The 27420-nt window shown below is 42.2% G+C and overlaps 1 protein-coding gene across 1 annotated transcript; it reads left to right on the top strand.

Annotated features, from left to right (window-relative positions):
• Positions 1 to 537: 537 nt before the first annotated feature.
• Positions 538 to 26720, top strand: nnt (nicotinamide nucleotide transhydrogenase). Its single transcript, XM_076089654.1, has 22 exons — positions 538 to 593; positions 2395 to 2615; positions 6359 to 6588; positions 6810 to 7027; positions 7212 to 7299; positions 7449 to 7537; positions 7731 to 7918; positions 8247 to 8380; positions 8470 to 8661; positions 9823 to 9976; positions 11096 to 11257; positions 13350 to 13460; positions 15417 to 15562; positions 15727 to 15922; positions 16510 to 16743; positions 17477 to 17637; positions 18003 to 18182; positions 18492 to 18651; positions 21154 to 21235; positions 22499 to 22617; positions 23144 to 23259; positions 24207 to 26720. The coding sequence occupies exons 2-22, from the start codon at positions 2456 to 2458 to the stop codon at positions 24354 to 24356; spliced, it is 3270 nt and encodes a 1089-aa protein (XP_075945769.1). The 5' UTR covers positions 538 to 593; positions 2395 to 2455; the 3' UTR covers positions 24357 to 26720.
• Positions 26721 to 27420: the final 700 nt, after the last annotated feature.

Below are 27420 nucleotides of genomic sequence, written 5' to 3'. Positions count from 1 at the left end.
TTTCATTACTATTTAGTATAGAAGGAAACATTAAAAAAACATTTAAAAAAGACCATTTCCCCCCCACAATGCGATAGTGGATATATGGTAAAAGAGCGCTCCTCAGTGGACGTATACAGAGCTGCACCTTCAGTATGTTTTGGCCATGGTTTGGGACGCCATTTCTCATATAGTAGAATAGTATATGTGCTGCTTATTAATGCATTTTTTTAATATGCATTTGCAATGGTTGTCTATTTAGAAATGGACTCGTGCATATGCTTCCTGCAAAGAGGTTTAAACAAAATGTCTACATAAATTAACCTATAACTGATCATGTTAAGGATAATAATGCAAAATATGAACCATAATGTTGCTCTCAATTAATAATATGTTGGGTTAAGTGTTGGTAAAACAGTATTTAAACTACATTAGGCCTATGAATGACTGTGTTATGCCTCGTCAGCGACAGCACATTAACAGTACTCGGATAACCTCTGATGCATCATCTCATATGATCCAATAAAACTGCTTTATCGGCCGCTTTCACCAGACCTCTTCCGGGTCGACAAAGAGTTCGCCTCTGCTGCACAGAGCCAGGACTATTGGCAAAGGTCAGTCGAGTTGTCCGCCGCTAACCTTCCCACTCTCACTTTTCACTGTGCAATTGTTTCGTTCTTGCATTTCTGCGCGCGTGCAGGTGTCTTTTTGAGTCATGCGTCGCCTTCTTGTGCGAGACATGCGTATTAGCTGCCGGCTAAAAGCGCTAGCTAGCTAGCCTGTGTTAGCTTTCAGCCCCGGCTAAATGTTGCAGACAAAAGGAGGAAAGTGGCAGGCACAACAATCATGTGTACCTGTGACTCTATAGAATCTGCAATGAGCACCAAAAACACATTTAATCATTCAGTTTTACGCTTTCATTTGTTTATGGACGACGCACAGTTGTGAGTCAGTGTTTCCAGTGGAAGCAGTTGATTTATTTGTAATTTATTGGGTCATAAAAGGTTAAAGAAGCCGTTAGCTAGAGGTTGAGAGCCCTTCAATTCCTGTCCCGGGTTTAATCCGGATTCCGGACAAAGCAAACCGAGTGTGACTCCGTGTTCATCCGTTTCATGAGCTAACGTTGTATATGTAGCAAAATGTTGATGCTTTTTGATGACGTGGTAGGTTTAGTTTTTCTGACGTAAATTAAGAGTCCTGAACACAACACACCCAGGCTGTACTGTACTGAGAGAAATCAATATTGTTAATCCAGACTGCTCTACAAACTCATCTTTTTCCAGCTTCTTAAATTTACAGATGTGCAGATTTTTTGTTTTTGTTTTCTGTGATGGTAAAGTGAATGCGTTTTGATTGTTGGTTGGACAAAACAAATTAATTTGAAGACATCTGCCTGGACTCACTTTAACTATTTATGTATGACTAAAAATAGTTGACATGACATAATTGACAACCTACATTCAAAACAGTCGACCTACTTTGTGCTCCATATGCCGATGCTGTTCCCTTTGATGCTATAACATTGATTGGAAGCAGTGCTATATTGATCCTTTGACTCAAATACAATAAAGTCTACCACGTAGGCACCAGGAAAATAATGTCAAGTTCTTAACAGTCAAAAACTCAAAGATATTCAATTTGCAAAGACACAAAAGGAGAAAAGCAGCAATTCTCTTGTTGGACATAATGAAACCACAAATTGACTTAATTTGACCTTGTTAAATGACCCAAGTGATTATCAAAATACGCTATTTCGATTAATTGTCAAATAATTTCTGCTCTAGTTTCAGATCTAATAGAGTTGTGGTCTTTATTGTTGTCCATTTTAATTTTAACTTTCCCCCTTAACTTGATGTGTTTTTGACCTTTTACCTAAAACAGTCTCTTTACTCTTTATCGCCAGTCTATTCTAGTTTAACCCGACCACATCAGCTAAACTATCCCAGTCTATCCCAGTTCCATTATCTCCCTTTTTAAAGTAAACATGCAGTGTCCCTCATGCTGTCTACTGCCTTAGAGTCGTTCAGTAGGTTGCGACTGTCCTTGATTTAGTTAATTTACAAATGTGTCATTGTTGTTTGTCCTTGGAAATAGGACACAAGTGTACATATGCCTGTGTCCAGTATGTGTGTTGGATTTGAGTCCAAGCGCATGTAGGAAAGTGTGTGACCTATTGCATAAACATAGGTCACAGGGTAGGATATATTTATGTAAAACTTGTGAGTGCAACTTAAAGTTCTACTTTTTCAAATGGGAGAGTATTTGCAATTTTATTAAGATCTGATTATGATGGATATAGATATTGACACACATATTTGTTCCCTCTTTCTTTCACATACTTTCATCCTCTTCTTATTTACCCATAACCCCCCTCTGCCTTCTGGTGCCCTTATCTCTCATCTGTCTCTTCCCCAGGAGGGGTGTTGTGTGTCCTGTTGAGCTCCTCCTGTCGGTTAGTGTCGGGTGTGTGTGCACCATGGCGAGCCTCCTACGTGTTGTGGCGACCAGCTGCTCGGCCCCTGTGTTCAGCGGAGTGTCCTGCGCGAAGCTGCAGAGCGGCGGCGGCGGTATCAAGTCGTCATGCCTTCGCTTTTTCAGGACCCATCAAGCTCTCGGACGGTGTGCTGCCAGTCCAGGTGACCCACGATACACATTTGGCACTAAACGCAAACCTGAGGTTTTAGTTGTAATGAAGGCTCTCCACTGAGGTCACAACATACATAGAGAGCACAGAGGCGGTGATGGTAACACACTGTCCCAGTGTGACGGCGACATTTGAGTCTTTTCCAGCCGTCCTTGAGCAAATAAAACGGTTCCAAGCGTAAATATTTTGATATTGCGCCAGTTTGTGGACATTTGATTTATTGACTGTATACCTGCTTTGCTTGGCAAGCTGTAAACTAATGAGATTAGCATCAGCTGCTTGTGTGGACAGCTACCATGTATAAGGCAGATTGTACACATTTGATTACCCGCTCATATGTGAAGTGTCACTCTGTGTGCTACTTTCTGTTCAGCCGTACGAGCAAGAGCTGCAGAGGGACCTAAAAGGGAAAGGTCACCTCTAAAGCTAAAGAAAGTCAATTAATTGATTTGTCGATTGACAGACAGTTGATTGGCAACTGTCTTGAAAATATATTAACCATTAATCTGTTTTTAATTTAAAATGACATTTTCTGGTTCTCTCAACTGTGAGGATTTGCTGCTTTTGTCTGTTTTATATTATTGTACAATTAATCTTTTGGGGGTTTTGGCTGTTAATCGGAGAAAGTAAGAAATTTGTTTATGTCACTTTGGACTCTGGGGGAAAAATGTGAAGGGCGTTTTATAGTCCAATGGTTAAACCATTAATCGAGAAAAGAAATCATTAGAATAAGAGTTAGTTGCAGCCTTAATTGCCCTTCTGGTTTACTAGTGTTTTATTGGCTAACGTGATTTTCCAAAGAAACTGAAAGTGGATGATGGCACCGACAGGTATAAAAAGCAGCCACGTGGTGTACATTTGAAAGAAAATGCTCGGGTCCAAATTTGTGTATGTTTGAGCATTTACATAACTACATTTCCCATGATGACATGGCTCCTTTTTTAATAGGTGCATGTCCCACTAGTCTAGGATTAGGTATTGTGGCCTTCTCAAATATAAAGTCATCAGATCAAAAAGGGATGGTTTAATTCATGGATACCAGACTTATTTTCCTTCCTGTTGGACTCTAAATGTAAAACACTTGTAAACCAGCTGTTGAGGTTTTGTAGATGCACGTTTTACTATTGATAGCAACATGAAAACACCACCACCTGCACCTTCTGTGTGCATTCTCATGTACCTTTTGTGGCAGGTGGCAACATACTCATTCCCTCATCAATGGTACTATTCGGCATTAGAAGTGTGCTTAATTCACCTTTGACCTAGTAGAGCCCTACCCATTCATTCATTCTTATCTTTGCAAAGCTAATTGTTATGAAGAAGTCAATTGTAGAGGTCAATGTTGCTACCTGCATTTGCTTTGAATCCGAAGGTCACATTGAGCATTATTTTCCATGCCCTCACTTTGTACCCAGTAACCCGTGTGTGTGTGTGTGTGTGTGTGTGTGTGTGTGTGTGTGTGTGTGTGTGTGTGTGTGTGTGTGTGTGTGTGTGTGTGTGTGTGTGTGTGTGTGTGTGTGTGTGTGTGTGTGTGTGTGTGTGTGTGTGTGTGTGTGTGTGTGTGTGTGTGTGTGTGTGTGTGTGTGTGTGTGTGTGAGAGAAAGAAAGTGAGCACCAGCTGGTTGCAGGTGCTTCATGTGTGCTGGGGTTATGATTGTGCTGATGTCTCTCTGTATGTGCGGGTGAGTGTTGGTCAGGGGTGCTTGTGACCTGGTTCATGCCGACATTCCTGCAGTTCAGCCAGCGCCAATAACAGCTGGCAGCGTCTATTCTGGACACACACAAGTATCAGCTTACAGGCTCGTAAAGGAGGGGCGCACACCACAAACACTGCATATAGATGTGCTTATGCTCTGACCTCTGGGGAGCCTATAGACATACAGTATAGACTGAGAGAGTGCGTTGATGTGAACTACGTCATGGACAAAATGACGGTTACTGGCCCTCTCAAAACTTGCAAGCACTACAGACTTTGATGTACTGGAGATGTCTGTTTGTGAGACCAGTGTTACGACAAGAGTACAGTAACTATGCTTCTTGGTTAGCAGATGCATTGATCCGTCCGTTTTCACGCACTCTTGCCGGGTGTTCGAACATTAAACAGGGCACCACTTGTACATTAGTAGTACATGCTGAGAATCGATCTGTGTACAATATCCCAATTGATGGAACAGCGTTTTTTCACAGTGCGTCTATGGCCTTAAAGGTACATTGTGGATCTCATTTTCGGTGTTTCTTACACATTGTGTGTACCCTCGTGGTCGTGCCCGTTTTCTTTGATTTAGATGTAGAGGTTTATTTATCAATGATCATGTTAACTCTACAGTGAGATCCTCAGCTGCTGTTAAAGTACAAATATGTACGGTCAAAACACAAGATAATGCTTGTTTGCTGCTGCACTATTTTCCGGGTTATGGTGGTTGATCGGGAGTATCTGCTGGAGTTTGAACTTAATCTAAACTGCGTTGTTATAATATGATAGACCCAGCTCTCTGACTGTATTACCTTCAGCTGAGTGCTAGGTGAGTGCTACATTTGTTTGCAGACACAAATGGGACACACGATGCATTCAGTAGCAAGTTGTAACTCTTGGTTTATAGAAATGTTATAAAGCAATAGCTGGCAACCATTTTTTTATTGTGTTGAGCTTTTTCATGAAACAAAAGTTGTTAGAGGACGGGTCACCACAGCGGGCGAGAGACTCGTGTGTTTATTTATAGGCAAGGAGACGGAGGGAAAGAGCTGCAGTGGAATTTTCCATAGGAGTCGACACATGTGACCTGACTGCTGCTTAGACACTAGACCCGAATAAGAGTACTAAACAAGACACCGAATGAGCTGGCTGAAAATATTAATAGTTCAGCGTCATTGGCATACTCATTGTATCTCACTTGACATCTTTTTATCTTCCCTTTACCGATTTAATTCTCATAAACTTCTCTTTTGTTCTCACACATGTTGAATCAGATTTCAATGTCAGTCGTTTAGTTAAACTATTTTGTCACGACTGTAATATCTTGATTGAACATTAAGGTGGATTATCGTTACATTTTGCACACTAATGATGTTCCCCAGAGGATAAATCCCTCAAGGCTTTGGTCCCCCTGACTTTTTTCTTCTTGTGCCAACAGCAGGTCAAAGTTTTCCAGTGATGAATATTTATCGATCTAATGAATTGGCACATCCATGATTTTTTTGGTTCACTTTGGTTTATGACCAAATACCTGCAAAAGTAAAGACATTCCCATGAGTCTCAGCTGTACTTTTTGTTCAGTGCTAAGTAGCAATAAATTAGCATGCTAACACACCGCGTACAATCCTCAAAGAGCCACTAACATCTCGGCTGTAGACTCTCACTGTTGTTGCTGGACACTGACCTTGTCTGTCTGCCTTCATTGCACACACAGTACAGTATTCATGGTAAACACAGTTTTAACTCCGCTCACGGCCGTTTCCTGAGGAAATTCTCCGTGAAGCTGCAGACGTTTCTGCCTGAAAGAGTATTTTCCTCTGTGCTGTTGTGATGTTTATAGAATAAATATCAAAGTACCTCCTTTTGTCTTATATCATGAGCCCCAATAATTGCAATGATCCATTCTATCAACGAAAAACCCCTGTAAAGTATCCTGTCTATAGTGTGTGTATCTTTCTGCTGTTTGTGAATGTTTTAATTATATTGATTAATACGACCCCTTCCACTTATGTCTCCTGTATTGTTTCTCTTTGCCTCTGCAGGTATTGCATACAAGCAACTCACAGTCGGTGTGCCCAAAGAAATCTTCCAGAATGAACGTCGTGTGGCGCTTTCCCCCGCTGGTGTCCAGGCGCTCATCAAACAGGGCTTCAACGTGGTCGTGGAGACCGGAGCCGGAGAGCCTTCCAAGTTCCATGATGAGCAGTACACTCAGGCTGGAGCAACGATTAAAGACATTAAAGATGTCTTGGCATCTGATGTGCTGGTTAAGGTAGGCTTCAGGTGGGGGGGTGGATGGGGGAATGAGAGGTGGAGTGTTTGATCAGAAAGGGATGAGGAGGTGAATACGGTTAGGGTTATTCAGTGGCTCTATTGTTATATTTATTGCTTTTACAGTCATGTATAATCTGCCTTTTAAAAAAAATAGAAAACCTACCTTTTACCTGTACAGAGCTTGTCCTGTTCTACTTCAATCAATCTCTCTGCTTCCAGGTTCGTGCTCCCATTTTCAACCCCGACTTGGGTGTCCATGAGGTGGAGTTGATGAAGGATGCGGCCACTTTATTCAGCTTCATCTACCCAGCTCAGAACCCCGAGCTGATGGACATGCTGTCCCAGAAGAAGGCCACCGTCGTGGCTATGGACCAGGTGCCCCGAGTCACCATCGCCCAGGGCTACGACGCACTGAGCTCCATGGCAAACATCGCAGGGTATGTCCACGATGCCTTCAAGGGAGGTCACTGCGTTTATGAAAAGCGTCCTATCGAATGACTCACTGATGTGTTTTATTTTTTTAATTGGACATGTTAAATGCTTGCAGTTCATACTTATATCCATATTGCTTGAAGTTTCATTGTATAATTTCCTGTCTTATTTTGCTCTCCGTCATTTCAGGTACAAGGCGGTTGTGTTGGCAGCTAATAACTTTGGTCGCTTTTTCACTGGACAAATCACAGCAGCTGGGAAAGTGCCACCTGCAAAGGTGTGTAGTACGAGTGTATCTGCATTTACAGTTTATTTTATTGTCAAAGAATAGATGGATTGTCGTAAGTGTGTGTCTATGCCAGTTTGAACATGCTAAATCCCTGTACTGGCCAACCCAATCTATTTCATGTATGTTCACGTGAATAGGTTCTGATCATTGGAGGTGGTGTGGCTGGATTGGCTTCAGCTGGTACTGCCAGATCCATGGGAGCCATTGTCAGAGGATTTGATACCAGGTTTGTTTTTGTATTTTACTATTTTGATAGTACTGAAACACTCCTTGAATTAAGTTGTTTCAATTTCACCCGAGGTCTATGTGTGCAGTTTTCAGGACAAACAATGTTACTCTTGCATTACCAGTCTAGCAGAGATATTTTCCCTCTTCCTGACTAAGAAATCTCCCCCCTCCTCCCTCTCTGTCTCTCTCAGAGCTGCAGCTTTGGAGCAGTTTAAATCTCTGGGCGCAGAGCCGCTGGAAGTGAACATTGCGGAGTCAGGAGAGGGCCAGGGAGGCTATGCCAAGGAAATGTCGAAGGAGTTCATCGAGGCAGAGATGAAGCTGTTTGCCAAGCAGTGTCAGGAGGTGGACATCGTCATCACCACCGCTCTTATCCCCGGTATGCAGAGAAGCGCAGACTCACGCACAGCGTAAACACCAACTGTAAATGTAGAAAAGGACACATTGTCGGTCGTGGAATATCACAGAATGTGAGAGACGTGTGTTCTGGGCAGGTAGTTAGAGAATTTATAAAAAGAGTTATTAATATCTTAACCAGAACACATTTTACAACAGTTTCCGATTTGTTCCATTACTTTGTTGGTTTCAATAGTTTTTGTACATTGCATTGGCCATGCGTACACAGTAGCTGTGGTGATTATGTTTCACTCCTTGGGTCGGTGTGTGTGTGATGCCTCCATGTCCGTGTTTCCATTGTAACATTGCAGGAAGGCGTGCACCCATCCTGATCACCAAACCCATGATAGAGAGCATGAAAGATGGGTCGGTGGTGGTGGACTTGGCTGCTGAGGCCGGAGGAAACATCGAGACCACAGTACCCGGAGAGCTGTCGATACACAAGGTCGGCTCACATGCGCTCTCAAAAGAAAGTGTTTTTGTTTTTGTTGATTGTCTTGTAATTTATTTTTCTTTATTCATTATTGTCTTTAGGGCGTAACCCATATCGGCTACACAGACCTGCCCAGCCGTTTGCCCACACAGTCCAGCACTCTGTACTCCAACAACATCACTAAGTTGATGCGGTTCCTCAGCCCAGACAAGGATAACTTTTACCTCGATGTCAAGGAGGTGTTTGACTACGGGACCATTGCTCACGTCGTCAGGGGATCCGTGGTCATGCAGGTACGACGTGCAATGCACAGAAAACAAACTGAGGATCCATGCAGTCATTTATAGAAATCATTCAAAATGTCCTGCAGGTCCTTTTCACCATCACTAGATGTCACCCTCAGACAAAAAAATCTTTTCTTCTTGCGCTTTGTCCCTAAAAATGTCTCTAAACAAGTTTGTGTTAGTTCATTACAATGAAAACGTTCTGTCTATGCGTGACCAAATTCGTCATCTCAAGCTTTTATTTGTAATATAATATCTGCTCATGCTACTCTAATAATGCTTTTGTTGATAAGAGCCTATAAAAATAATGGCCTGCCAATGTTATTGGCCTCTATTGGCTTGTTACAACTATCCTATTAGTAATAAGTAATAGAGCATATGATGTTGCCTGAGGGAGAACAACAAGCTTTAAACACATTGCAATCCAGAGCGGCTAGTCTATTCCCTTTCTGTTATTTGTGTATTTTTCGGACCTGTATTTGATTACATATCGGGCAGATTAAATCTCCTCACTTTTTACATTAAAAGGCTTCCCTTTTTTTATTGTGTGGTAATTAAGAAACAATGTTGCGTCATTTTTTTCAACTGTAAAATGTTCGGATCAGTGCAGATCTGGGTCACAGCTCTGCGAATTTAAGGGATCCTTAAGAAAAATGTTTGTTTCTGTGTTTTTGTGTTGATGCAAGAAAAAGATTTTTATCTCCTGAATGTGGATATCAGTACTTCAATCCAATATCCATGTTTTTCAGTCTGGTGGACGCATATCATTTACACGCATTCAATCATAGATCATTGTTAACTTTTTAGGAGAATACTTTTGCTGTAATCAATCTAAGCGGTGTTCTTTCGGAGCAAACGAATAGATTTGCGATGGTAATTTGACTCGTATCTGATACAATGATCACACAAATGAGGCTGAAATGCAGATATTACTGACGGTGCTTACTGATCATTAGTTTGCTTACTTTGATCTTGACAGCGTAGTCTAATGTTTCAGAGATTTAGGAATGCAACAGAGGACATTGTACACCATCAGGTGTAGATAACTACAAGCCAAGCCATTAATATGGTGGATAGGAAAGATTGATTGAACCTTCTGTTTGCTCTCTTCCCCCCCTCCCCCCCTCTTTCTCCCTTCCACATCATACCTTTTCTCGGTCTAAATTCCAGGATGGAAAGAACCTGTTCCCCGCTCCCCAGCCTAACAATGTGCCCGTCGCAGCGCCTCCTAAACCCAAATCCGTCCAGGAACAGGCGAAGGAGAAGGCCGCACAAATCTCCCCCTTCAAGGCTACACTCACTACTGCTGGCGTGTACACTGGAGGTTGGTTGAATGTGCCATGAAATATATGGATTTTCTGGTTAAGAAAATAATTTAGGAGGATGCCATGTCTGAGAACTTTGCTCATTTACAAGTCTTGTTAATTGTCCACATTGGGTCTTAAGGGAGGTTGAGGTCTGCCAGAAGGTGAAGCATAGGTTAATAATCAGCTTTTTAGGTCGCTGCTGGAATGTGCACAGGAGGCGAGAAGTGACACACACAGACACCCTATTAGTGTCAGGAAGTGTGCATTGTGAAAAAAGAAATCTCACGCTGAGTGTGTGTTTGAAGTAGTGCTGTTGTGAGTGGTTCCCATGGTGCCACACAGTGCTCTGTGTTAAGTGTGCCACATGCAGTGCATGTGGTTCACGCGTTGTTTAGGCGCTCGAGTAGTTTCCTACTTAATACCAACTCACAGCTGCTGGTTTTAGCTGCTCTTTTTATTTATTTTTTAAATAGTGTGAACTTGCTTAATGCTGGTTACATGCTTATTAGTGTGGCATGTAATGTAGTCATTTGTAATCATTTTAGATTGACCGCCATGGAGACGGATAGCATCTTTTGCTTCACCAGGCAGTTTGTTTCAAGCCACCAGACAAATTGCTCTTTGACTGATAATTATACCTGTCTGTGGAAGTAACAGGAAATAAGGACATCATGGGTGGTCAAGTGCCTTCTACATCTTGCAGTCAAAGAAAATGTGCTGATAGTTGAGGAAATGTACTTTATCCAAAGCTCATTTATACTAATTAAACTGCTACTGTTGGATCAGAGATGAAGAAAGATAAGATGGGAAAGAATACTTTGTTTTTGTTGTTTTTATAATCTTTTTTTTGGTGGAATTATTGGATGGTTTTCTGTCTTCACTTTGGGCTCACAGTGCATGTATATTCAACCTGGGACAAAAGGGTTGCAAGTGGAGGTTACCTTCTGTTGTGGAGTCATACGGTAAAAGGGTTGGGGACCAATGACAATTTTCCTGTTCTACATGCTGTTCACAAAATGTTAATTATCTCAATTGCTTTCACATTATTCGAACAGAATCTTCCCCCAGATATACTGTTCAAGCGTTCTCTAGTTTTTACAGTAGCTCTCTTTTTTTTCCTAAATTTCTTTAACCAGGTGCTGCCACCCTGCTGGGTCTGGGTCTGGCAGCTCCCAACGCCGCCTTCACGCAGATCGTCACCACCTTCGGTCTGGCTGGCATTGTGGGATACCACACGGTGTGGGGAGTCACTCCTGCTCTGCACTCTCCACTCATGTCTGTCACCAACGCCATCTCAGGTTGGTTGTGTTTTGGTGTGTCTTTTACAAACGCCTATAGCTAGATTTAGTGTCCCACTAATCTTTATAGCAATAAATGGGATGGTGTATATATACCAACAAAACATCATTGAATTCTAACACATAGTACAAAAAGCAAAAACACATTCTGGCGTAAAATTAAGACCAAGCCAGGAGATCAAACATGCCACCCATCAGTCCAGCAGATTTCTCTGCAGCCGCGCTGTTATTGGGTCCAAAATAATAACGTAGAAGATTGTTTCCTGATTGTCGGCTGCAACTTAACACAGAGGGGTTAAGAGGTTAGAGAGGTAAGTGCATGTGTGTGTCCTCGTGGCTTTGATCACTCTTAAAACCCACACCGGGGTAGGAAGTAACACACCGTCGGTGATCTTTGAGGGTCAGGGAAGTCGTTGCTCGTTTACACACAGCCAGACATGAGCGCTCGATTGTGGAGCTAAGCAGTGCAACAACTAAGAGACCGCTTTGACTTCCTTTTTAAAACTTTATCACTTGCACCAATACACTATTTTCACATTTTGTATCTTCACAGCATCACACTTGTTCTTCTGGGTCTTTTTGCTTTTATTTTCTGCCATGTTCTGTCTTCCTGAAGTGTACCATCTGTTTAATTTGTCAAATGTAATCGATAAATCATCACTGAATATCAGTAGAATATGAGATGGCAAATGAAATGAATCATCACACGTTAGAGTTCATTTTAAGGTCTTTCTGTCTACTTCTCTCTGTGTCTGTCCTCCATCTGTTCTTCTATCCCTCCCTATTTCTGTCCATATTTGCCATTACTTTATTATCATTTTTTTATTTCTGTCACTGACTGACTGTGGTTATGGAAACAGTGAGACCAACATAACTCTGTTAATATTATGCCAGGCATCGTAAAGTCACACACGCACACAATCACTCAGACATTAGGGAATCATATTGGAATTTAGGGTTTGAGTAAGGGACAGTTATATTCTTCATGTGGGGATTATAGTGTTACAACCAGTAGTGACGGACTGGTGGGTCATCTTGAATTCCTCAGACGCTGGTCTCGTATCCAGTGGCTCATTGAGGCACAGCTTCATATCTGGTGTCTGATAGAAATGCTTTAATCTACTTGAGAGCACTGGTTCACTGTCGCACTGTGCCTGTAGCCCGGTAGCTGAAGTTTGTCACAGCGACGTTGGCCCACCCAGTATATGTATGGTGTGTGTGCACTGATGCCTATTGGCTTTCTTTCTGGCCAATCTATTAGTTTTAGTAGCCAGGCTTGCCTTTGATCTCCGCCAAATAGTGTAACTGTACTACTTTTATTCTTTGGATGAAGTAGTTCACAAACAATAAACTGTGCCAAATCTAGAAGGCTACACCTTTTTTATTTTGACGTGTCCGAAGCATATTAATCATCGTTTAGAATAATATTATGCGAATGCTGTCCTCTTCATATGCTCCTCACCAACAAACGTTGCATGTTTCCTTCTGTCGTCTCTTTCTAAACGGTAAGAATTTAATCAGCCTGTCAACTTCTGTCGGAGAAGTTGTGAAATGACGTTTGGCAGCAATTGAGACTTGCTTTGTTTAGGAGCTGATATGACAAAAGGAGACCCGTGAGAGAGAGGGTCAAACTTCACATATACCTCATTTGAAAATTCTAACTAACACTATTTATTTGATGCATGCATACACACACTCTACACACACTGCTAGTCAACTTAAATTACACTCACAATTACTGCAGGCTCTTGGGGTGCCGTGTGTTGCATCCTACTGCCTGTAAGTCATTACAGGACTGATGTTATCAAGGTTTCCTGAGCCTCTTTTGGTAAACACACACTCCCACAATCCTTCTATTTCTGTCTTGTTCCAATGCGGGAAGCAGACAAAGTATTAGCTTATAGAGCTTAAGAAACAACTCTAAAATCCCTATAGCTGTTACACAATGCTGTGTTAGGATGAACTCTTTTATGACCGAAGTATTCTTTTGTTGTTGTTTTTTTGTAACATCTTCACCAAAAGTTTCACTGTCCCGTATAACGAACTATGAACGTGGAGGATCGTGAATTACTTCACTATCCTTGTTCTGCAGGTCTGACGGCTGTGGGTGGTCTGTCCCTGATGGGAGGCGCCTACACCCCATCAACTACTGCTGAGACACTGGCTGTGCTGGCTGCCTTCATCTCCTCGGTCAACATTGCTGGTGAGTCACCCGCACGTGGACGCCTCGCAGTGATCACTGCCAGTTACAGCAACCTTTAGCCAATAAAATATCAAACTTAGGCCGAAGATTGAAGTGTTTTGTATTGATTGTACAATAACATGCTTTCGAACCAAGTTTTGCAGCTGCCCTCTACCCACCTGCTCAGACCCAGAGTCGGTGGCTCTGGCCTGGACCACACACACACATGCATCTCTGCTATTTCCCTTAATAATTTCCATTATAATGACACAGTGTGCCTGGAGTCATTACGATACTCATCACTCTCTAATAGTCCTGTTCTTAGCTCACAGCTCGACACCAGGCGAATGAATATAGCTAACTTGCTAATCGATCAGTTCAGCCTGTTTGTTTAATGCACCCAAGCGTCTTTGAGTGTTTGTGTTTGAAATGCAGGCCACCTCAAATTTTTTTTTTTTTATGAGTTCAATGCAGGGCTGTGAATCCTGCCCCAATTCTCAGGCCCTGTAGGTTCCTGTGGCAGTACTGTTCAAACCACCTATTAGTCTTTTAGATTTCCCTCAACTAAAGCATGCTGAAATACCACAGCCTCTATAGACATACCTAGTTTCATTTTTGATCTTCTACATGGGTTTGTTTCCACACGCACATTTCTAAGCGGTTTACCGCATAAACCCCCGGGAACAGAAATGAAACATTCCATGGAATGGGACGAAACACAATAGTGAAATTTAGCTCCAAAAAAAACAGACCCTGACATTTTTCATTTGTCTGTTTTGAGGAATAGGTCGCTGGCCGAAGCTTCTTGTTCCCTTTGTGTCTCCGCAGCTGAAAGATGTGGGAATGCACGGAAAACACCTCCGTCTGTTGAATATCTTGAGCTAACTATGCTTTCCTCACAAACCCAATGTCAATGGGCAATATCACATTCCTTATTTTCCTGTTATTGCACCAGGCCACTCATTTCAGTCATTGAGCGAAATCTTATCATTAACTCTGATTTATAAATGGCTTATAATTACCTTCATGGTAGAAACGGACCAGCTGAGTCGTTGAAAGATGCTCTGACTTTTTCATCATCAGGTCACAATTTATATAACCAATATAGAGATTCACTAATCCAACTTTTTCACTCATGAGACCGATAACGATACCTGAGATTTGGGTAGCGGCTGATACAGAGTGCAATCCAATACCAGTGTCTAATTAATAAGCTTTATGCCTCACTGTGTGGAAGTGACTGGCATGTACAGTAGAGCCTCACAGAGCTGCTAGCCTGTCTGTAGACTCTACGGCCTCATGTTGGCCAGTGTTGCTGATTTACTTCTATTCTTGGAAGCTTTCTAAATATAGTGTCAGCAGACCCCTTCTGGGTTTGTAAAACTAAATAACCAAAAGAAACGAGTAGATGCTGGCTTTGCGTTGTTAAAATACGTGAACATTCCTCCATGTTAATATATTGACACAGATTGGTCAGCAATAATATTAGTCCGATTTTTGTTACACTTTTCAACCAGGACAGTCTGACAAAATTTACATGAACTAGTAAGAAGTGTGTGTGCGTGTGCGCGTGCGCGTGCGCGTGCGCGTGCGTGCATTGCTACAATAATGCCAGGGGAGAAAAGAGAGACACGGAAATGTGATCTCCTCCTGTAAAGCAGTGAGACACCGTCTGGTCCCTGTTTGACGTTTTTGAGGTTTTCTACTTGAAATATTTACACTGACATAAAGTAGACTCATTGAATTCCTCGCATTGGTTATTAGGCTTGGCAACAGTTTTTAGCTATTGACTGAAACACCTGTTGTCTAAAAATAGATGTTCTTCATGTACTTCAGGTGCCTTTACATCCCTGCATCAACACCTCTTACACAAAATGTTACATTACTGCTCATATTTCTTCCGTAAAGCAGATTTTAAACCCATTTTATTGCCATTGTAAGTACAGATGTACTCAATTTCTCTGTCTCTCCACCCAGGTGGTTTCCTGGTGACTAAGAAGATGTTGGACATGTTCAAGCGTCCCACTGATCCTCCGGAGCATAACTACCTTTATCTGCTTCCTGGCGGTGTCTTTATCGGTGGCTACGCTGCTGCTCTGCACTCTGGATACGACATTGAACAGGTGCGGGAGGATGTTTGAAATGCCATGTCCCCTGTGTTTTCCCAGATGTGGTACAGGCCCTTCCAAGAAATGCAGTTGGCCTAATGTTTCATCCTGTGGACCCTCAATCGTTGTCTATAATCCCCTTTTTTTTTTTTTCCATTCTCTGCCTCTTTTTTGACCAGATGATGTACCTGGGCTCGGGTCTGTGCTGTGTCGGTGCCCTGGCCGGCCTTTCCAACCAGAAAACAGCCCGTCTGGGTAACGCTTTGGGTATGATGGGAGTCGCGGGGGGGATCATTGCAGCTCTGGGTTCCCTCAAACCGAGTCCTGAGCTCCTGGCACAGATGAGTCTAGCCATGGCTGTAGGTGGCACTACTGGTGAGTCAGTATGTATTAATATCAAAAGGAGGACAAGGCAGACTTACAGAATGGTGTTTCAGCAAATGTAAATTTGTGGAAATTGGTTTTGCATTGTTTGTGTGTATGTGCATGTATTGCAAGCCTGGCCAGATTAAGCTGCAGGTGTGCAGAGCGCAACATCAAACACAACATGACTAACTCCCCGCTAGACTGGGGGGGGGGGGGGGGGGGGTCGGGGTCTGTCGAAATGGTCAGCAGCATGTATTACTCACTTTTTCTTGCTCATTGAGGACGGTTTGATCATTTAAATGCTAATTGTTCCAGTAACGAAGCGGAAACCTAGACTAAACTATCCATACAGACAATGTACGCACACACACAAAGCGTAGACCCACTCACAAACATGGAATTTCCCCAAACAGGCCTCATCAGCAACACCTGGTTCCTCAGATGGACCCACTTCCCAGCAGTCCTCTTGAGTGTGTGTGTGTGTGTGTGCACGTGCTTGTGATTTGCATGTTATTAGTGTGTGGGTCTTTCAGGGCCACTGCACTTTATTTATTTGTTATCTCTCTCTCCCTCTCTCTCTCTCTCTCCCCCTTAAGGCTTGGCCATTGCTAAGAAGATCCAGATCAGCGACCTGCCCCAGCTGGTGGCTGCCTTCCACAGCTTGGTGGGGATGGCTGCCGTGCTCACCTGTGTGGCCGAATACATGATCGAGTACCCCCACTTTGCCACAGACCCTGCCGCCAACCTCACCAAGATAGTCGCGTACCTCGGCACCTACATCGGCGGAATCACTTTCAGTGGCTCTTTGGTTGCGTATGGCAAACTGCAAGGTGAGAGAAGCACAGTCGTGTGTGTGTGTGTGTGTACACGTAATATTCCCTGCAGAGCAAACATTTACATTTCCAGTATGCTAATGCACAGAACCTACATTAATGCTTTTATTGTATTTAAAAGTACATTTTATTGCACTTAAATATTTAGGGGTAATAAAAGTAGACGATATGGGATTTTATCACGGATCGAGTTCAATGCTCACAATAAGTTTTAATTGTTGGGTTAAACCGTGGATGTCATCACAAGTGACTTGTAAAGCTGTCTAGCACGAATAAAAGGAACATATTGCGATTGTCAATATGAATGAACTTCACTCGAAACAGGATTAATAGTATTTAAAAAAAAAAAAATTTTTATGTCAGCTTGGCCGAACTGTAGTTATCAACAAGAGCAGGTCTGACGCTTCATGCTGCTGCTGTATGCTGTGAAGGGGAAAGGGAGAAAAAAAATAGTTCGTCGGGTTCATGTGCTGGCACCAGTCCTAGCAGTCACTCTGTAATGTCTATGTTGACTTTAAGTGTTTCATGAGGGCAAATTATGCATGATCATGGCATTCAAGTGGTACTGCTATTAAAGCTTTTTTCTACTGTTTTGGTTCATGCCTTTTTAAGACTAAGTTTACATCTGATTGATATGTAAACACAAGTGTTTATGTGCAGTTATTAGTGGTATTTTATTTAAAATCCTTGATTTAAATCCTGCCTCTCCCTCCCTCTTCTCTCCATGCAGGTGTTCTGAGCAGTGCCGCCCTGGCGCTCCCTGGTCGTCATGCTCTGAACGCCACTCTCATGGCAGCGTGTATTGGTGGGATGATTCCCTACATGCTGGATCCCAGTTACATCACAGGCATCACCTGTCTCGGATCTGTGTCTGCTCTCTCCGCTGTCATGGTACGGCGCATGTGTGTGCATGTCGGGTCTGTGTGTTTTTCTAGGGTCCGTTTTTGCACTCAATAGCAAAATCTGGAAAAAAAATAGTTAAAAATAGCGTATCGCTCATCAGTCTTTGGATTATAATATATAATTTATTGTGCATGTGTGTGTTCCTTCAGTTCTTAAAAGTACACCTACAGTATGTTAACTAGAACAATCTATGATATGCACCAAGAATTAAAGTAAATCTCTAGCTAGTTCCAGTTGTTATGGAGGGATATAGCTGATCATCACATCTGCTGTGTCGTTTACTGTATTAAAGAGCTAATCTGATTACAGCAGTGGATGAACCTCCTCTCCTGCGTTCTTCTTCTCTCCTTCAGGGTGTAACCTTGACGGCAGCTATTGGAGGCGCTGACATGCCGGTGGTAATCACCGTACTGAACAGTTACTCGGGCTGGGCCCTGTGTGCCGAGGGCTTCCTGCTCAACAACAACCTGCTGACCATCGTCGGAGCTCTCATTGGCTCGTCTGGAGCCATTCTGTCATACATTATGTGTGTGGTGAGTGGAGCCAATTTTAAAAACCTGCGCCGTAGAGCTGCTGCCTTGAGTCTCTGCACCACTGCTGTTGCATTTGATGCGGTTTGTAGATCAGCACAGTTGAATGTGGTTGTTCCTCTCCTTTCCACCAGGAGGGACTCTAACTTTACCGCAGTAGAGTCCTTCTTGTAAATACAAATCTCAGGTCACAAATGTGTGTTTTGAGGAAATGTCCCTTTCAAATGTCCTCTGATTGCTGTATTTTGCTGTACACAGTCAATAAAGTTAAGGTAATGTAGTTAATTGCAAAACTTCTCTCTCCCCTCTCAGGCTATGAATCGTTCACTGGTTAGCGTGATCTTGGGAGGCTACGGCACGACTTCCACCGGTACAGGAAAACCCATGGAGATCACCGGGACACACACCGAGGTCAACGTGGACCAGACCGTCGAAATGATTAAAGACGCCCAGAGCATAATCATCACTCCAGGTACAACACACACCCACACAAGTACAAGCACACGCAACCCCACACACACACACTTCAGAGGGTCTCTTGTACGTGAGTGGAAAAACATGGTACTTTGACTTTGCCAGTCACTTTTTTTTTTTTTTTTTCAGCATTAGCGAAGTGTGTGTTCTGTTTATTTAACCTTTTCTTGACCCATGTTACATCACCATTTTGCTAGGCTAATTGACAAGTCATGGTAGAGTGGCCACACACACACACACAGGGTTTCTGTGTGGTCGTCAGTCCCAGGTAAATAGACATTCTACAGTGCAGCATATATATATATATATATATATATATATATATATATATAATTCAAGCACTACGTTCAAAATTGGCTTCTAGTTCTTTTTTCGGGGTTGGAGCTCGGGGTCCACCCTTTGTTCCAGGTACATGGTTGTCTTCGTTTCACGTGTTTTCAATATTCGATTATAATTACGTGTCTGAACTTCCCACTTGGACTATTACGATGGTCCTTGGGGCTGCCGTCCTAAAACCTTCATTGTTTGGCCCGGTTATATCTCACTCCCCTCACCAGACTGTTCCAAGTTCCCAAGAGTTGTTTTACTCACGTGGGTACATGTAAACACAGACTAAAGGCATCCAGCCTGCAAATTAGTGATTCCAGTCATACTGCTGAGTTCCTATACACCAAAAATAACTCTTCAAAGGAAACCCTAGCAATTTACAAGAATTAAAGTGGTCAATGGTTGAGAAGTGATCCATGTAGCAGCATCCAATATAGATTAAACCATCTTTACTTTACTTTGAGACCAATGGATGACGAAGAGAAACATGTCTGACAGCCGAAAAGAAAAGCAGGCCAAAGACATGTTTAGTGGGAAGGAGTGGGAGAAATGAAAGAGCGGATATTTTTTTTGGTAGCCTGTTCTCAAAATGTTCTACAAACAATTCAAGACGAGACGAATAACAAAATGCCAGGCATTTCTTTCGGAGGATTATAGAAAGACATAAACCAGTGAAATGTCAGGATTCGAATAAGTGGAAAAAATCATCATCGAACGTGTCAAAGTAACTTTATGAATGAAGTGCTTCAGTCAGTTGTTGAGTAATCCTATTCTCTACCTTTGAAGTGAGCGAGCCAGCTAGTATTGTTCTCCAGCGCCGGCCTTCAGTCGGACCCCTTGTTTCCATTTTGACCAGTCTCTCTAATTGGAGCCGTCACAGTCACTTTGCCTGATTGACATCTGTGGAAACTGTTTGGACTCGGCCTGATAAACATAAGTGTTTTCCTGGCTTCGTCTGGCCCATCTCCGCACGGCCTGGGTCCACTTGTTTTTCTTATAGGAGAAACTCCACAGAGAATATTGGAAGCACAAGGAATGAAAGAAGAACTGTGATGGAGAGAACAAAACCATTACATTGTTGAGCTGGACTGCATACAGTCAATCACGTTTATTTTGTTCCCCCTTTTTCTATGCTGAATTTCAAAGCTTGTCAGTTTGACTGGTGTGATGTAAAAAAGACAAGTTTCTGACTGGTTGTTGTGACAAGGCTAGTAAACACCACTGGACCGTTTGTGTGTGTGTGTGTGTGTGTGTGTGACAGGGTGATAAAAATCAAGTCCCACACAATAGCAATATTAAACACGAAGAAGTCTGAGGCTTGGAGAATAAAAAAACATATACTGTGTATAGAAATCAATGCCAGCTCCACTAGAAGGAAAGTAACCTGATTATATATGATCTGAATGTTTAATATTAGGTACATGATTTAAAAGTGTCAATTATAGGAAATGGTTCATTAAAATGCATATCTATTTGTGAGGTACTTTTTTGTCTTCTCTATCATTCAACCGACCATCTGTTGCTGGAACTCTCACAGCAGCGATAGCATAATCATTAAACCAAATTATAGCTGCAAAAGAAGGCGGTCAAGGAGTGTTTTACTCAAAGGCACCTCGGTATATCTTTGCTAAAACGCTTTGAGACTTGGTTGTCCATCTGAAGGTTGCTTTCTACCGTCACCACCTCCACACCAGCTGTCAGTCAGACCGCTGCCTACCACAGATGACTGTTTACGTTTGTATAAGTGCTGCTTATCACAAGCTCTGTGCTTTTGTATCGTTAGCGTGGTAACGTTTGGTTAAAGGGACTTGTAATTATTGTAATGCTTGCTCACTCTGTGCTGTTAAGCATTTTACTGTGTTTCTGGGTTGGTGAAGGTTAGTGGGTACTAGGGCTGCAAAGGAGTTTGAAAAAAAAAAAAAAATAAATAAAAATATATATATATATATATATATATATATATATATATATATATATATATATATATATATATATATATATATATATATATATATATATATATATATATATATATATATATATATATATATATATATATATATATATATATATATATATATATATATTGTCATAAAACTTGTCTTGGACAGGTAGACCATACTAAGCTTTAATATCCGCTAATTGTTTCCTGTTGTTTTAAACTGTCTTTCAGGTTATGGACTCTGCGCTGCAAAGGCCCAGTACCCCATTGCTGAGTTGGTGAAGATGCTTAAAGAAGCTGGCAAGAACGTCAGGTAAACGGGTGATAAAACTAACTCATCTACACATTAGATGTACATTTATTGAATTCATCGAAAGAAACTCCACTAACTATTGTATCTCAGGCAAACAAAAACAGTAGTGTAAGACACTACAGTCACAGTAATTTATACAGATCGATCGCTAGATAGATATAGATGTACATGTAGATTAAGGCTGCAAGGAATTAAAGTCAAACAATTTTACCCGATACAAGATGTAAACTGAGCCGTGGAGGACATAAAAGAAGAGCTGTGGTTTTGAGCTTGATGACAAGAAGATGGGGCAGGACAGATAGGAAGAGACCTGTGTGCGAAGAAAGAATGAGGAAAAGGAAATGTGAAAGAAAGGAGAGGAAGGACGAGGTACAGCATGTGTAATTGTCCTGCCTCAGTTGTTTGATCCTGGCTGTTGCAGCTGCTGCTACTTAGAGCATTTGTAGTTGATTAGTGGAAAGTGGGTGGTCACACAACAAGCCTTTGCCCTGATGTCTTACTCCTCCTCTCCTAGTTTTCTCTGTTCTGTATTCAAATGCGTTCTCTTGAATTATCGTGTTCTTACTCTTCATACCTGCCTGCGTAATCGCTCTACACCTCTCCCTCAGTCTGGAAGAACCATCTGCCGTTTTATTCCTTTACCACGACAGGATATTGACACTATGGAGTCTGGAAGCGCAGCACACTTTCGCTTCTTTTCGCAAAACTAAAACCTGTGCGTCTTCCCACTGTCCTCTAATACATGTAGTCTGAATGGCATTACATGAAGGGCAGAAAATGGCTTTTCAATCGGCAGCCGTGGTCGCTAATAGATCCCAGAAACGTCTGCCAACTGCACTCTGAATCTGCCCTAAACTCACCCCAAAAAAACTGAAAAGAAATCTCCAAATGGTGGTCATCAGAGAGAGAGGGAGAGAGAGAGGGAGGGAGAGAGAGAGAGAGAGAGAGAGAGCAATTTAGTACCCAGATTACATGACTTGGCTAATTGAGTTTGAGAGCTACTGTATGTATACCCAGTCACACACATGCGTACACGCTCGACAAATAACACATAGTCGAGGATTACAATGGGAAGTGTGTGTGTAACCAGACTATAATCACAAACGTCTCTCTACCCTACTTGTACAGAACCTCCATCTCATTCTCTTTCTCTGCCCATCTCCATTCATTTTGATCGTATCTCCCTTGATTTAAGAAAGTCAGGTTATAGTTAATGTAGCGCAGTGACTGTTTTAAAGTACTCATTCAATTTTGTTTTCACAGGTTTGGTATTCACCCTGTGGCCGGCCGTATGCCAGGTCAGCTCAACGTGCTGTTGGCTGAAGCTGGTGTCCCGTACGACATTGTCCTGGAAATGGAGGAGATTAATGAAGACTTCGCTGGTAAGATCCAGTCCTTTCTGTCTTTTACTGTCCATGCTATACCTGCCATGAATTACTTAACTGACTCATCTGGAATGATTGTGACCCAGCATGTTTTGATTTTGTTGCAGCTTTTTAGAGAGTTGGCATTTGAAAATATGGAGTTAAAGGACTAGAGAGAGTTTAATGAGAAGATTTGTGTTGCTAAATATGAAGCTGGAGCCAGGAGACGGTTGGCTCAGTATAACGACTGGAAGCAAAGACATCAAGATGTGTATCTCGTTTGTTCACATAGCAAAGTATTAAAATGATAAGTAGTGGTTTTATGGCAAATTAGGAGGTAAAAAATTCCTGGAGTCTGCCTGGCAACCTCAGAGTGACAGCTAGGCTACAGTGATACAACTTGTTAACTTTAGTTGAGAAGCGAAAGATTGGAAAAGATATAACGTCATGGAGGCAAAGGCCGGTTCAAATGAATCCAGTAAACGCGGCGCAAAAGGATTGAGATATGTTTTCTGATTTGTTTATTTGTTTGGTGACCGATCAGAAACGGACCTGGTCCTGGTGATCGGTGCCAATGACACAGTCAACTCGGCCTCCCAGGAAGATCCCAACTCTATCATCGCGGGTATGCCTGTGCTGGAGGTCTGGAAGTCGAAGCAGGTGAGACATCTGGTGCATGCATGTGTGATAATGAGGTTGTCCTGAAGCCCAAAAAGATAGAGGCGACTGGATTTTATGACAACTGGACTGCTTTTTACCACCCCAACTGAATGTTGGAGTCTCCACCCGTAGAGGGGCCTCCCATTTGAAAGCACACACACACACACACACACACACACACACACACTCTGGGCTCACGTACATGGAGGCAGATTGTTACAGTTCCAGGTGCAGTCCCATGCTGATCCCATTAGTGGTGACTCTGTCGCTGTGGAATGACGACATTCAGAGCATCCCACTGGCACCGATCCGAGATCTGGGATTTATACAGCGCTCCCACTTGTTTCCACACACTTTCCTCTGGGGAAATCAAAGTGGACATTCCACCTTAGCCCCACACGCTAATATGGACGCACACAGAGACGCACATACAGGTGCACAGATAAAGACGCACAAAGAAAAAAAAAAAAATGGGTTTACAGAAAACTACACTAACAAACATTTACATACTTTTACACATGTTGAAGTCAGACTTAAGTCAAATACATCTTCATTGAATTAACGTTGTCCAAACCAAACTTCCAGGTTATAATTAATAATCAGTTCTACTGATTGACGAGCAGTGTTTTTAATGAAAACAATATTGTTGAATATGTTAATACAGCAGCTGTGGGTGACTTTTTAAATTGCAAACATCCCAGCTCTATCTCTAGATCTAAGCCAAATGGACAGAGGCTGTTGAGGAGGAGAGAATGGCAATGATCAGGGGAAAATTCAGTTTTTTTTCCTTTTTAGAAAAGTTGGCATAGTTTTGAAACTGAATTTGCATCCCCCCCCCCCCCCCCCCCCCACACAAATTCTTTTTAAACGCTTCTTCAGTATTTTCGCATCTAATCGTCCAAATCGAGGCTAACGAGTGCCCATGGCTGTATCTCGTCCCGCTCTAGGTGGTTGTGATGAAGCGTTCCCTGGGTGTGGGATACGCGGCTGTCGACAACCCCATCTTCTACAAGCCCAACACTGCGATGTTGCTCGGCGACGCCAAGAAGACTTGTGACGCCCTGCAAGCCAAGGTCCGCGAGTCCCAGAGCCAGTAAGGCGGACGCCTCTACTAAAGAGCACACATGGAGCAGAGAGGTGGAAGACGACGAGGCAATGGTTTTCCAAAAAAATATCTCCACATTAACATGATCTTTGTCCGATTGTGACTCAGCCAATTGAGCAAAGATGGTTTCAAAGTGTTTGGCTCACCCTTCCTATCATCTATGAATAACATAAATTGCAATGTTTGCTGTAAAAAGACACACGTGCTTGTGCAATAGGAGCCAAGCGATGCAGATATTGTAGTTTTTCCACTGTGGTAATGTACTCGGACAGATTCACAGGCACGACTTTTATTTCTAGATATTAAAGGAAGGATGCGTCAACCATTTGCATGTGGTTTGTGTAATCTGCGGAGCAACCGGCAATGTCTTCTTCATTAAAGACGCCTATATTAATGTAAAGCAACAATCAGAAATGTAGATGCAGGCAAGTTAAATTTCACTGTTATGATGTTTTAGGAGATAGTCAATAGTTGATTGAAACATTTTAGATGAATTGTAATTAAAAAGGAACAAAAGCACAGATGTAAAGGTGAAACCCAAAAGGAAGAGGTATGAGAGAGTCGAGCACCAATGTTTTTCCCCACTGTTAACTGTTCTCTCCCACATTTTCTCCAATTTTCTTTTATTATCGTAAGGCAATTTGGCGTTCCCTTTTATATACAGATCTATCGGGTCTATTTGCTGAAAGGCTAATGTCTCAAGTAAAAAGCAGAATAGTGCAACATTTTTGTAAAGTTCTTTCAGTTCCAGTTTTATACGGTGCTAAACGATTTTTGTATTCGGTCCAATAATTATCATAAACCGAGAAAATCACGTTTTAGAAGCCATAGCCGGTGATGGAAATCTAGTCATGCTTGTGTCTAGTGACCTCCACCTATGCTTCTAGTGCAGCAGTCACACGCGGATTCAAAAAGATTAAAGAGCCATTCAAACCGCTTCTATCAAGCATCTAATGCAATAAACCAAATGGATCTTTTTAACCATGACACCACAGAAGTGATGTAATGCTAGGAAAGACTGTACCGCTCCTACAAACAAGCACTCGTGTATCTCTGGTAGCTGAATGGATTCAATGATTTTTTTTGAACCAGGTGCATCACATCATCCTGTGTGGTTCTGATGTTTCAGTACATGTGATGCAAGCCTTTGGCCTTTTACGGTAAAGAAGCGTTTTGTTTTTTTGAAGTGTATGTGGCTCCATCCACTCCAATGTGTGTGTCCTCATTATTTGTCTAGCGGGAAATGAAGGATCACTGTTTGTAAACTAGGACCAGATGTTAACCTGACTGTTGAGCAAAGGGTCTAAAGCAACATTGCACTTGATTCATTCAATTGTTTGCCACATTTCAGAATGCATGGATTGTTCAACATTGTTATTAAGCATTTCTAAATTGAAATTGTCCTTTTCATTTTCCATAAACATAAACCCGTGCCTAAATGTCCCTGATCGCTGACACAATGTCAGTAGCTCCCCCTCGACACCGAACTATCTCATAACTAAAAACACCAGAAAGTTGGTCCATGAAGTTTTGATTTTCAAAAAATGGTTGGTTCGCTGCCATCCTTTTTATTACTTTTCACAGTTTTGATGGTAAATGATACAGTAGATGAATTGGTGAGAAGTTTTCCTGGTGCAAGGTTTGAAGAACAATATGTCATTAGGTCAGCAGTCATTACTTTTAAACTCGATACAAGTGCTGTAAGAAGTTGTTATAGTTTCATCCTGGGACCCTGATACATTGACCATGACAACTATCCTACCTCTCCTTAAGAAGACCAATAACTTTACAGAGGACCCTGATCTGACCAATCACGTTTGACTAAATCTACCACAGGATGTCAGACGGACCGGTCGTTTTCCATCCACGCACCCGAGTTCAACCGGTCGGCTCTCATGTATCCTAAACTTGACCAGTTGCCTCCTGTTTTGTGTTCTCGTTGCGTTTTTAACCATCAGACCTCAGCTTTCGGCTGGCTAGTTTGCTGTGTGTTGTGCAAGTGTAGAGCTGCAGATGTCATTAGCGCTCATGAGGGGTTCATTTACACAAATACATTCTTTAGGGACTATTAAATTGAGATTTTGCGTAATATTTGCTGTAGCTCGTTGCCATTTTCGAGGTATTAATCAAGTTAATGGAGAAAGAGAATATTAATAGTTTTGCCAACCCCGGTATTGTCTTCTTAAGGAAGTAATTTTGTAAAGAGGCACCATATTTGTGCAGAGCAACAATGGGGTTTTGAGGTTGTACAACGTTTCAATGCACCGTGTAAGGGAGATGAAATGTACTGTGAATGTTTTTCCCCTTTTGTTTATCATGGAACAACTTCATCCCTAATAAACCTGTATTTACACTAGATGTTGCCTGCGGCTGTCATTCTTTCCCCGACACACTCGTAAAGGTGCAAATGAATTCCTTTTATAATGAACAAGTTGATCTGCAAGGTTTCCTCTGTAGAGGGCCGTGTTGCTGTTTCCAAATTGTTAGCACACTGATATGTAAAATAAATGCAGCTGAAGAGCTCAAGATAACAGTACAACTGCATTTTCTTCAAAATGATACGTCTAATTGAAAAGCTTCACATTAAGCCATTGAAACGCAGCTAGAAAGTAGGTTTATTTTTATCGTCCTTCCGCTGGTGTCATGCAAAGAGCATTTCTTCTATTCCGAGATGAACACAACAGCTCTGATTTGATGAGGGATACTGATTAGGAAAGCCACCTCTGCAACCTCAAAGTGTCCCTGTGCAGCAGAGTTGGGATCGCATGAGTCCGTCATGAGGGTTGTGATAATGACCGAAATGTAAATATCAGTTTGTGTGACATTTTCACCTACAAGCGGCACTTGATTTGCTATTCATCAGCGGAGAGTGAACTGGAGGTACTTAGAAGGGGAGTGGGGCCCTACAGATCTGGAGGAGATTAGACGGTAGATAGATCCGTGAAGATGGGGATTGCATGTGTGCGCGATGAGGGTGGCTTCATCCTGTAACAAGTAGCACTCAGACAGGCTGTTATCTGCTCTCAGACTGGAGGAGATCTAAAGAGAACTGTCAC

Source organism: Anarhichas minor, unplaced genomic scaffold (genome assembly GCF_050575085.1).
Source record: "Anarhichas minor isolate MPS153535 unplaced genomic scaffold, ASM5057508v1 ptg000002l, whole genome shotgun sequence".
NCBI classification, from domain to species: Eukaryota; Metazoa; Chordata; class Actinopteri; order Perciformes; family Anarhichadidae; genus Anarhichas; species Anarhichas minor.
The sequence above is the reverse complement of the archived record's forward strand: the minus strand, read 5'-3'. Positions and strand labels throughout refer to the sequence as shown.

What these genes read in the sequence shown, in the direction of transcription:
- nnt (XM_076089654.1), top strand. Translation starts at nt 2,456, where the DNA reads ATGGCGAGCCTCCTACGTGTTGTGGCGACCAGCTGCTCGGCCCCTGTG. An exon ending in GGAAAGTGCCACCTGCAAAG is followed by an intron (nt 7,300 to 7,448) that starts GTGTGTAGTACG and finishes TCACGTGAATAG; the next exon opens with GTTCTGATCATTGGAGGTGG. An exon ending in TGTCACCAACGCCATCTCAG is followed by an intron (nt 11,258 to 13,349) that starts GTTGGTTGTGTT and finishes CTTGTTCTGCAG; the next exon opens with GTCTGACGGCTGTGGGTGGT.